General features: G+C 45.8%; 1 protein-coding gene across 2 annotated transcripts in view; it reads right to left on the bottom strand.

Annotated features, from left to right (window-relative positions):
• Window positions 1-12,402, bottom strand: part of NRF1 (nuclear respiratory factor 1) — a 61,273-nt gene that overhangs the window by 31,563 nt on the left and 17,308 nt on the right. For both annotated transcript variants that reach the window (XM_072918229.1, XM_072918232.1), the window contains exons 3-7: window positions 10,616-10,730; window positions 8,321-8,447; window positions 7,200-7,340; window positions 2,013-2,171; window positions 1,156-1,350 (exon numbers count right to left, since the gene is read on the bottom strand). In XM_072918229.1, the coding sequence (XP_072774330.1) occupies window positions 1,156-1,350; window positions 2,013-2,171; window positions 7,200-7,340; window positions 8,321-8,447; window positions 10,616-10,730 (737 nt within the window). The remainder of the gene's footprint in view (window positions 1-1,155; window positions 1,351-2,012; window positions 2,172-7,199; window positions 7,341-8,320; window positions 8,448-10,615; window positions 10,731-12,402) is intronic.

The raw sequence follows: 12,402 nt of genomic DNA, 5'->3' as shown, positions 1-12,402 counted from the left end.
AAAGAGAACCAGCCTGGCAAGTCTGCTGGGCCTTGGTGGGGAACAGAAAACTCCAACAGCCACTGAAAAGCTTCATTTGGGAAAAAATACCCTGCTCATACACTCAGTTTTTATCTGCATCATATCAGAAAAAGTATGTCTGAGACTTCACTAAAATGTGATGCTCAAGAGGCACAAAGTGCTGAACCTGGTTAGGAACCACCACCAGTGGTGGTTTGGAGGCACAGGGAAAACTGAGATTCAATTCTCACTCCCACAAGGAGTTTGTGGGAAGTTTCAAGAAAAAAACTAATTTTTTTGACATCCTGAGCTGCCAGAATCTGCCTTCCCACACAGGGAACACAGGGAAAGCAGCAGCAGCACTGAGCTAAGAATAGTGTGAGAGGAATCCGTATTCCATGAGGACAAATATGTATTTGGTATTTGTAATAAATATAATACACTTCAGGGGTCAGATGAAGACCTGGGGCACAGAAATACCTGATCTATATATAGATATATTTTTTTTATATATATAAAAATATATATCTATATTTATATATATATGTATTTGGTGTTTATAATAAATATAATACACTTCAGGGGTCAGATGAAGACCTGGGGCACAGAAATACCTGATCTATATATAGATATATTTTTTTTAATAGATATAAAAAATATATCTATATTTATATATATGTATTTGGTGTTTGTAATAAATATCATACACTTCAGGGGTCAGATGAAGACCTGGGGCACAGAAATACCTGAGATAGACAGACAGATTTTTTTTTTTTTAATGCATATATATAAATATAAAATACCTGAAATGTAGCTAATTAAACTACATTTCATACCATTAAAGGAAGGCAGTTCCACCACCTCTCCTCCCATTGCCACCACAGGTGTTGTGTGGTGGCAGCAGGGACTGGATTTGTTTTAAGTAGATTCACTAAACTCGGGTCAAATCCCTGAATTTTTTTGACCACATCACAGAAATCCTTGCACTGGAGAACAAAGGGTGGGAGTTGGGTAGAGAGAGGATGAGGACGGATCTTTGCTGTGGGGGAAGACACGATAAAGGCAAAATCCCCGAAGGACAAGCTGAGCTCCTGAGTTCCCTTACAGCAGCTGGCTGAGGTGCTGGAAATGGAAGAGCCAGGGGGCTGCTCTCACCTGGATGAGGGACACGGTGCCGTCGGGGTTGCTGAAGGTTTGTACCACGGTCTGGGAGGGCACCAGGTGGGCGATGCTGTGCGTGGTGGTGGTCTGTGGGGTCTGCTGGTCCTCGAAGGCGTAGAGCAGGTCCTCGCGCCCGTGCTGCTTGTAGCAGTTCTTCACGATGGTCCGCAGGGCCTGGGTCCAGGACACCTTCCAGCAGGAAGGAACAGGGCATGGTCAGCCCAGGGAAGTGTTCTGGACCAGCTCAGCGCTGGGATTTGCACGTGTGTCTTCACTGGGGTTTGCTAGGTGGTTTGCAGCAATTCGCAAATGAACAACCCCAATATTTAATCTCCCTCTGCTCATCCCCTCCTTTCCCCAAGGAATCCCCCTGGAGAGCCACATGATCCGGTGAAGATGTCCCTGCTCAGTGCAGGGTTGGATGAGAAGACCTTTAAAAGGGCCCTTGTAACCCAAACCATTCTGTGATCCAAGCAGAAAACCACGGTGATTTGGGAAAGCACCAAAATGCTGCCACAGCACCATTTCCAACCTCCCCACCCAACCAGCCCTGAACCAGCCTGCACAGGTCCTGCTGCCTCCACACCACGGTGGCTTTATCTCTGTGACAGGCTGATAGAAACTTTACTTTTTCACCTGGTTCTCTCATTTTCCCTGGCTCCACTGCACATCCACGACTCTTTCCTTGAAGCACAAAGCTTCCCTGCTGCTCTGAACAGGACAGCATCCCTTCCCTCCTTCAGGAGGCCATGAAACAGACCCTTTCTTCTGTCCCTCAAGGCAAAAACCACTGCCAAAACCCAGCCTGCAGCCCCTTGTGCTCCATTTGGAGCAGACAGGGAGACACCCACCCGCTGCTTCTGTTCCTCCGTGCGGACGTCGCTGCGGACGTTGGCCCACGGAATGTCCTCGGGCCACCAGATGGGCTTGCAGCTCTCCTTGCCCCAGCCTGGCTTCCCACGACCCGTGGAATACTTCAGCATCTCGGGGATGAAGGCTCTCAGCTGTGCCTGGAACCAACAAAAGGTTGGGAGGTGTTTAGGAATTCATATCTCGGGTAGTTTTGAGGTGCGTGGTACAGAATTATCGTGTCCAACTTCCATCTTGATCCATCCATCTCGGAGCCATCAACTGGAAGAGGCCTGAAAACCCAAGGAAGGTGGACAATACTTTGTCATCTTCTCCCAAGACTCAGCATGGCAGCAGGTGGAAGAAACAAAATTCAATCAGCTAAAACAAAATTACAACACCAAGGCACAGCCATTCTATTGACAGTTCACAATTCAAACACTACCAGGAAGAAAACGAGCCAACCCGAAACGGAAAAAAACAAAAATCACAAAGACCTATTAAAAACCCCCTCTCAATGTCCCTACAGTGGCAGGAGCTCAGGCATGAGCTGATGCATCATTTACAGAGATGCTGCGAGGGGATGGAGCTTCAGTGACTGCTGAAATGTGGAAACCACGATCTCACACTTCTCCAGCCCTGCCCTGCCAAAATAAATAAAGAACTCACACAGGGTTTTGTGACAAGACTGGTTTTGTACCAAGGACTCCTTGGAGCACCAGGAAAAGGCTGGTTCAGTTGCAAAGTAGAGGAGGAAGGAGAGAGCTCTCCTTCTATCAGAGGAAATCACATTTAGAGTTTAAAAACTGCATTTAGAAGCAGCTCCCTGCATTCCTTCAAAGCTTTTAGAGTAAATTATTTCATAGAACCATGGAGTCACTTTGGTTGGAAAAGAGCTTTAAGTTCCCCAGCACTGCCAAGGCCATCACTGACTGAGTCCCCAAGTGCCACATCCACAGGACTTTGAAATCCCAACAGGAATGGGGACTCCATCCCTGTGCTAGGGCTGCACAGCATTTTCCAGGAGGAATTTCCCCAAAATTCCTTCCACTGAGCAGTTTCTTTAAAAATACATTGTTCATAGTCCAAGAGAGAAAAGAATTTGTTCTTCAGAAACTCTGCCATAAACAGGGCTGAGTGAGCAGAGCTGGGGAAGGAGGGAAAACCAGAATGGAGCTGTAAAAGGCAGGGAGTTCACTCCTGAGAATTAGTAATTAACAGTAACTCTGCCCAATAATTTATTCAAATAAGCCTGGTAGCAGCAGGGTTGTTTTGAGTTGTTGTGGGTTGGTTGGTTTATTTGTTTTTGTTTTGGTTTGTTTTGGTTTTTTGGGGTTTTTTTTTGTTGTTGTTGTTGTTTTTGCTTTTGTTTTTGCTAAGGTTGGGATTGAAGTGTTACAGATGGTATTTTGTGTTTAGGTTTAGATGCTTATTACCTTTTATTTATATTAGAAATATGTATATTTATAATATATTTCTTTATTATATATATTATTTATAATATGTATAATATATATTTATATGTTTATATTTATATGTTTATATTTATAGTATTCAATCAATAAGTTACAAAAGGGTTAACTATTTTTTTGTATAATGGTTTTTAAGGTTAAACTATTTAACTATTTAAACTATTAACCATTTAAGAAATTATACTTAAATTATTTTTATTTTTAACTTAATAATTAATTATTTGAACTTTGTAATGTGGATTTTTTTTGTTTAACCATAAAATACTATTTAAATTTATGAAGAAGAAGGAAGAAGAAGGTAAATAAGAAGGATTAGTTTTTGGTTTAAAATTTCTATTTTGTTTTATACATATACTATACCAAATAATGTATATTATTATATATTATATTTTAAATAACAGATATATATTGCATTTTAAAATTCTTACTTTGTGATATTACACACTTTTAATTAACTACACATCGTAAGTTTAATGGTAGCAGTAATTTTGGTTTATGGCCTTAGGTTTAATGTAGTTTTCTTTTGGGGATTAGAGTCTTTTAGCACAGAAAGTTTAAACTTTTCAGCATTTTAGACTCCAAGAAGGTGCAAAAAGAGTTAAAAGCTGCTTTCCTGTCCTGCCATCAGCCGTGCTCCTGGTTTCCAGCTGCATCAATTACTGCTGGTGGCACTTCAGGGCTCAAGCTACTCAGGGTACTTGTTAAGGAGGGTTTGTCTTTAATCCACGGGGACACAATCAGCAGCACTGTCAGGAGAGAGGACTTGGCTAATTAGTGCCCTAATTAGGCCGGGCTCAGCCACAGGTAATGTCCCCCACACCCCTCAGGGCACAGGTGGGAACATTCACCTGCAGGAGCCGAGGTTCTGCTGACAGAACCCACCCAAAAATCAAACATCTGCTGAAAAAAATCCAGTGGCACATTCCAGTTTGTGCCCTTGGAAAGGGTGCAGGTGACCCGAGGATTTGGGGGAAATTATGAGAAATGGTTCTTTGCCACCCTTTCACACAGGCTCAGTGTTTTCACTTTTAATGTTAAATTCAAAAATTAATGGTACTGAGCTATCCCAATCCTAAATGCAACAGCCCAAAGCGCAGCCAGCTGTATTCCAACTGCTCTCCAGAGCTGGAAACAACAAAGAAAGCGATTTCTAGAACAGAGCAAAACCTGTGGCTGGGAATTTTCTACACATCCCCACAGCTCAGCCTTGGGATCTCCGGGAAAAGCAAAGTCGAGTCCATGCAGGACCTTGGCTGCACCTGGAAGTGGAAGAGGGAAAACCAGCAACTGCACGAGAGCTGGAAGTGAACATTCATCCCTGAACCCATCCCTGCTGCACTTCCCAGAGCTGGGAAACCATAAAACCATCCAGGCTATTGCCCAGCTGCATGGCAGCTGATTCCAGCAAGGATTCTCCCCCTGCCATGTGCCAGGGAGCAGCTGGGAGAGCAGGAATGCAGCTCTCACGAGGTGAATGGGCACCAGGATGATCTTTGAACAACCTTTTAAAGCTTTTTCTGACTTGTAGGAGCCAGAAAAAGCTTTTACTGGCTCCTACAAACAAGTTATAAATCACAGGGGCTTCAAAGAAGTCAAATTAAAGGACAAATCACCTGTTCATAAAACAGTGAGAGCGGACTGAAGCACTGAGCTCAGCTTGGTTAAGCTCAGATTACCCAATTTTACTCCTCAATCACATCAACGAGCAGCTGAGAACAAGTTGAGGGGCAAACTCAGCTGTCACCAAAGTCCAGAAAGCACCAAGATGCCTCTCTGTGAAGGCTGAAAATCCCACTGCACAGGAAAACACAGGTTTTCCTGCCCAGCCTAGGTGGGTGATACTCTCCATTCCCAAGGCTAGAGAAACATCTTTGACCAGGCAAATGAAGGCTTTATTTCCCTCCAGACCACTGGGGACGCAGAGCAATTAAAAGGAGAATTATTTTCACCTCCTCACTGATGACACCTCCACACCTGCCTGCTGGCACCTGCTGAAAGCAGAGGCCTCATTTTTCCAGTCCCTGCCATCCCCATCCTAATTATATTTATATTTATTTTTGTTCCAGTGTTCCATAGGGTTTTATGCAACTTAGTTGCAAAAAAAAAAAAAAAAAAAAAAAGAAAGAGATTATTTTTTACTAGAAAATACAAATAATTATACTGGAAGGTCTGTGAATCAAGATTCCCACAATAAATGATGTCACCTCTGTGCCCAGCTCAGGAGAAACCTTTCCATAAAGCTCTTCTGAGCTACTTCACTGTGCTGGAACAATGAGGGCCTTTCCTAAAAAGATCCTTGTTTTTCTGCCATAAAGCAGCAGGAGAGGATTTGAAATAAAACCTGCAGGTTCTACATCAGCACTTTGGGCTGGCTGAGCAAAGGCCCTGCAGGACAAGGAGGAGAAAAACATTTCCATGGGGAACTGTTCCTGGGACACAACAAAAGCTGCCCAAGAGCTGCTCCTGCAGGTGCCACCTTTCACTGGAGTTTAAAAATCCAAGAAATAATTTTTGTCTTATTTGTCAGGGATGGGGAAAATTATTTGTACCAGCCAAAGCACAGTAAAATTTTATTATGACTGTGAGCTTGTCTGACTGCACTAAGAAATGGAAATGGTGTTTTGAGCAGGGCGTGACCTCTGCAGAGCACAGAAAAATCTGCACATCTTTGCGCTGCTCCTGCACCTCCTTTTGTGCTGCCCTTTCCACCTTGTTACTGCCTCAGAAAAAAATTGCCTTTCAGCATTTTAAACTTGTTGTGGTGCCTCAGACTGGGTGTGCCCAGAGGCTCCTGCAGGACACACCTGCCTGAATTCAGGTCCTGCATCCCTGGGAAGGAGATTTCCCTCCAGGTGAAGCTTTCCTGGAGTCCCCTGCACTTTCTCCCAGCAGTGAGGTCAGGCTGGAGAGAAAGGGAATCTCCCACATGCCCAGGGCAGATAATTCCCTGTCTCCAACAAAAATACCCCACTCAGAGTCTGATCTGGGGTTAAAACTCCCCTCTGCTCCAATCCACAGCAAGAAACAGAGAGGAGGAATGAACTACAGGACACAGAAAGGTGTCCACGAGTGACCTTCCCAACTTCAGTGCCTAAAGATTGTGGCAAAGCATGGAAAAAATGTTTTCCCTGTTCCCACTTTCTGGGAGGTGCCAAAATCAGCTCCAAAGGGAATGCTCCCAGCAGCCTGAGCTCTCCTCACCAGCAATTTTTTTTTTTCCCAGAGAAAATCAGCACCACTAACAAAGCTCCAACAAAAATATCTCCCTCAGGGTCTGATCTGGGGTTGAACCTTTGGCAAACTCCCCTCTGCTCCAATCCACAGCAAGAAGCAGAGGAGGGAATGAACTACAGGACACAGAAAGGTGTCCACAAGTGACTTTCCCAATTTTGGCACCTAAAGATTGTAGCAAAACATGGAATATTTTCCCTGTTCCCACTTTCTGGGAGGTGCCAAAACCAGCTTTAAATGGAATGCTCCCAGCAGCCTGAGCTCTTTTTTTTCCCCGAGAAAATCAGCACCACTAACGAAGCTCCACATCCAACCACGACCTGAGCTGTTACAGCCCCAGGGGAAAGAGGAGATCAGAGCTCAGAGCCGGCCCCTGGAGAGGCAGCCACACAAAACAACAGGATGTGACTGCAAGATGCCAAACATCCCCCTGTTCCCCTGCCTCTGCCACGCCTGCTGCTCACCTGGGTCATCTTGTCCACTCACCTGGGTCATCTTGTCCACAGAGACGGGGATGCCATCGATGGTGAGGGGTGGCAGCTCCGAGTTGACCTCCTGAGGGGCCGGGGCGTGCTCGGCCAGCGCCGACTCCAGGTCTTCCAGGATGGTGCTCTTGTACTTGCGTACCTGTGGGGAGTTGTTAGGCTCAGGTAAACAAGGTGAGCAGCACCAGGAGAGGAGCAGGATGCAGGCCCAGCCACCTTCCCCAGGGTACTGCAGAGCAGGAGGAGCAAATGGTGGCACAGCTGGCAGGAAACACCCAGCAGCCCCCCGAGACTCGGCCCTAGCAAAGAGCTGCTGATGAAACTTGAAGTAACACTGGCAAGGGAAGAATTTGTGGGATGAAAGGAAAAGTTCTGAGGGTAGAACTTCTTCTGGGCAGGATCTGCAACAAGGTGCAGGAACTGACAGCAGAGCTGAGCTTAAACATGTCATTTTTTAGGGTTTAGTCTGGAGCCAAGGAGGCTAAGGGGGGACATTGTGGCTCTGCACAAGTCCCTGCCAGGAGGGGACAGCCGGGGGGTCGGGCTGTGCTCCAGGGAACAGGGACAGGAGGAGAGGGAACGGCCTCAGGATGAGCCTCAGGGTGGACAACAGCAGGAATTTCCCCATGGAAAGGGTGGTCAAGGGCTGTCCAGGGAGCTTTGGAGTCCCCATCCCTGGAGGTGTCCAAGGAATTCCTGGAGGTGGCACTCAGAGCTCTGGGCTGGGGACAAAGTGGGGTTTTGACACTTTGGACTCAATGATCCTGGAGGTCTTTTCCAACCTCAGGGATTCTGGGATTCTATGATCATGACCTGTTCCCTCTGAGTTTTAATTCAGGATATCCTGGTGAGAAGTGCCAGGCAGCCATTCTTGCAGAGAAGAGAGGACCTCAGTGCTGCCCTCATGTCAGGGAGTCACAGGAACATTAAGGCTGGAAAAGATCTCTGGAATCACTGACTCAACCAGCTCCAGCACTGTACTCCATAAAACCCAAACTCTGTTTTCCGGGGTTTTTAACATGACCTTCAGATCCCTGCCAGGCTTCCAAGGCTGCCCTGAGCAGAAGGAAATCTGCAGAGAAGGTGAGGAATTTCTTTCCTCACTTCCTTTGGGACACTTACCACGTTCTCCAAGGGTGCAGCACCGAACACTTTGAAGACAGGGTTGGGTTTGGAGGGTGAGATGCACAGGACAATGGCCTGCTGCCCCACTCTGGTGGTGTACTCATCCAGTGTGGCCCGGAGTTTCCTGAAACAGGGCAAAACCAGGGAATGGGCATCAGCTGAAAGCCCTGCAGAAACACAACCCCTCTGACTGCCAGCTCCCTTTCACAAAGCAGGTGAGAAACGGAGCCCCAGCTGCTCAGCTTGGCCACATATTGAGTTTATTCCTCTGTTCCACAGGCCTGCTGTGCTCCCTGCAGTCACCCAGCAGCTCAAATGTCAATTATTCTCCCCTCTCTCCTTTTCTCATTGATGTCAAAAGAGAAATCACCAGAGCAGCAAAGCTGGGGCAGCAAGAGTCTGCACTTCCACTCTGTCTTAGCAACACAAAACTTGTGTTTTGTTGAAGCACCTGAATGATTCATCAAAAGGGGCCTGCAGACAGAGGTTGTTTTACATCCAGATCATGGCAGTGCAATTCTCCAGCACCAAAGTCCTGCTCAAACCAGATCTGTAGGAATTCAAGCTACAGGATAGGCAAGAACTGGAAATATTGCAACAGCTCAGCACAGGAAACCCAGGTGTCCCAACACCTGCCCCATCAGCAACTCCCTCCGGAATTAAAATGTTTCACTGGATATTTTCTGCCTCTTATTCCCTTTAAAGCACTGCAAGAGTCAGAAATGGTGGCAGAAACTCCAAAAGCAAGAGAAAAGTAGTGTGTTCCTCCGAAAACCTGAGCACTCCATGAGGTGACAGCTCAGTCCCTGTCCTGGTCATTTCAGAACCTGCTGTTGCTAAAAAGTACCACCAGCTACACACAGATCCCACAGCCGGGGGTTTGAAATTACCACTTGATTCCCAGTGGGGTGAAATCAAGCACAAACGTGTGTTCAGCTGGTCAGAGTGGAAAATAAAATATGTTTTGTCATTATCTTAACGCAGTAAAATAAAGTAGTTGTGTGAAAGGAGAAGAAATAATTCCTTCACTGAGCAGCTTCTTTAAAAATATATTGTTCATATTTCAAGGGAGAAAAGGATTTGTTCTTCACAAACTCTGCAATAAACACAGAAACACTAAAATAAACAGGGCTGAGTTGGGGGAAGGAGGGAAAACCAGAATGAAGCTGTAAAAGGCAGGGAGTTCACTCCCATGGGTTATTATTTAGCAGTAACTCTGCCCAATAATTTAACACTAACTGTCCACTGAGATCCCAAACAGCATAAAAAGCAAGAATTGCTTTGTTCCAAAAGCTAGGGAGCAGCAGCAGCCAATATTCACAAGTGTTAGCAGAGCATGGAATTTCAGGTGGTGTCTCCAGGGCTGTGCAGTCCCATCAGCTCTGGTGCGGCTCGGGGGCCATCAGGTGGGCAAACAGCCTCAGAGCACCTGGAATGCAACACCTGGAGAGCTGTGGAGCTCTGGTTGATAGTAAAAAGGTTTTAAAATCATGGGGGTTTAGGGTTAAAAGGAAAAATAAACACCCTAAGCACATGAAGAACTTGTACTTGCTAGAACTGCACCTCTGTAGCTAGTAGATGATAAATGATATAATTGTTAGATGTGATGATTGTTTAGTAATTAAATATAATTACTGTTTAATCATAAGAATAATCATGAGAAACTGTGGTCAGGGGCCTAAGAAAGATTTGGGTCTGGACCCCTGATTCCCAGAGCTCTTAATAAAAGCACCTGCAGATAATCATATCCCGTGATTATGTGTGTTCCTGAACACTAACATGGTGTCTCCACAGGAAGTTTCTAAAGCCAAAAAAAGTGTTTCAACTCAGGCAGGAATCTCCACTGGATTATTCTTCCTAAAACTGTGCTCTAAACCATGGGATTTGCCCAATGGCAAAGGAAATTTGGATATACACACACTGAATTTATCCCCAGAATGGTTTGATCAAGCAGAAAAGACTTATTTTTTGTGAGGCAGATAAATCCTTTGCAGAGCTGGGATATGGATGGAGCTTCACTTTCTGCTAAAGCCACTGTGGATATCTTGCAATGTCACTTAATTGGTGACCAGTTGGGGTTAAAACAGAACAATGGATCCACCAGAGCGTCAGTCCTGGTGAGCATAAAATCAGAGATGAGCAGAGCTGCAATTTAACCCTTTAAAACACAACTCTCGGGTTCCAGAAAGGCACTCCCAAAAAAAATCCCTGAGCTGGGTGACTTGCTGTGGCCACACAGGCCAGCAGAGCTGGCTGGAGGCACCAAGGTGGCAGGGCCAGGTGAGTGCTCACCTGAGCAAACGTGTCTGCTGCCTCTTCCGGATGGAGGGGTTGGACTCAAACACGTGAGGTCTCTTCCTTTTTTTCCCCGTTGCCACTGCAGCAGCTGCTGCCATCCCCACAGGGCCTGGAAATCAAAGCACAGAGGGACAATCAGCACCAGCAGCTCAGCAGGGACATTGTCACTGTGCCCCCCCAGCCAGGAATGGGTGCCCAGGGTGTCCCCAGCAGAGCCAAGTGACACAAATCCGTCCCTGAGCTCTGCTCTCCAGCTCTGCAGTGAAAGCTTCATCCCCCAGGCTGGCAAATCCCAGCTCAGTCCTGGGTGAAAGTCACATATTTCAGCCTAAAGTTTTCCCTACACTCACAGAATTCTGTATTTCATCTTCCAAACATAATGAAAAATGCCCAAGTTTGAATAATTGAGGAGATCCTGGTGGCTGGAAAGAGGAAACCAGGCACAGCTCCAAAATCCTGTTTGGATACCTCAACTACAGCATCAGGAGTCTGAAGCTTTCCTGAGGGATTGAGGACCTGTCCTAATGGGAAAGAAATGTAAAATCCAGAGATCCTAATAGGGAAAGAAATGTAAAATCCAGAGTTCCCAGCAGTGTCCTAGCAGGGGAAGAAATGTAAAATCCAGAGATCCTAATAGGGAAAGAAATGTAAAATCCAGAGTTCCCAGCAGTGTCCTAGCAGAGAAAGAAATGTAAAATCCAGAGTTCCCAGCAGAGTCCTACCAGGTAAAGAAATGTAAAATTCAGAGATCCTAATAGGGTGAGAAATGTAAAATCCAGAGTTCCCAGCAGTGTCCTACCAGGGAAAGAAATGTAAAATCCAGAGATCCTAATAGGGAAAGAAATGTAAAATCCAGAGTTCCCAGCAGTGTCCTACCAGGGAAAAAAAAAAGTAAAATCCAGAGATCCTAATAGGGAAAGAAATATAAAATCCAGAGTTCCCAGCAGTGTCCTAGGAGGGGAAGAAATGTAAAATCCAGAGTTCCCAGCAGTGTCCTACCAGGGGAAGAAATGTAAAATCCAGAGTTCCCAGCAGTGTCCTACCAGGGGAAGAAATGTAAAATCCAGAGTTCCCAGCAGTGTCCTAGCAGGGGAAGAAATGTAAAATCCAGAGTTCCCAGCAGTGGCCTACCAGGAAAAGAAATGTAAAATTCAGAGATCCTAATAGGGAAAGAAATGTAAAATCCAGAGTTCCCAGCAGTGTCCTAGCAGAGTCTTCTGAAGACCACCCAGGCCTGAAAATCCTGTGTGCTAGAAGGGAAGGGGAAACAAAAATTCCTGCAGGATGGGAGGCTGGAAAATTGATAAGCAAGAGGCATGGGATGCTCAGGGGGTGCTGGAACCTGACAGGTTTGGTCTAAAGTCTGATAGGGAGTCAGGCCAGACTCAGTGCTGAATTATCACCCCATTTTTCTGCTAATGTAGACCCACTGCAGGGCCAATCTGGAGGACATTTGGCTCCACTGGGAGGAATCAGTGATTCTGAAGTACTTTCCCAATCCAGGTATGTCAGGATCTTCTGTGGATCTCCCTGGGAGAGGCCTGACACAAGAGCTCCCTGACTCAGCAAGGCCTGGGTTATTTTTTGCCTTTGTTTATGTGGGGCCTGAAATATTTTTTCCTCTTTGACATATTTGGTATTTTAATTTGGTTACTTGAGGCAGCATTTTAGAGGGGACCTTTGTATAGTCCAGCAATTCCCAGCACCTCTGTGATCCACACAGAAACCATGCAGGATTCAAGAGGCCAGCAGGGAGAATTTCCTGTGGAATATTCCTGTGG

The sequence above is a fragment of the Taeniopygia guttata genome, chromosome 1A (assembly GCF_048771995.1).
Source record: "Taeniopygia guttata chromosome 1A, bTaeGut7.mat, whole genome shotgun sequence".
In the NCBI taxonomy this organism is placed as follows: domain Eukaryota; kingdom Metazoa; phylum Chordata; class Aves; order Passeriformes; family Estrildidae; genus Taeniopygia; species Taeniopygia guttata.
This window is presented reverse-complemented; position numbering and strand designations above follow the sequence as displayed.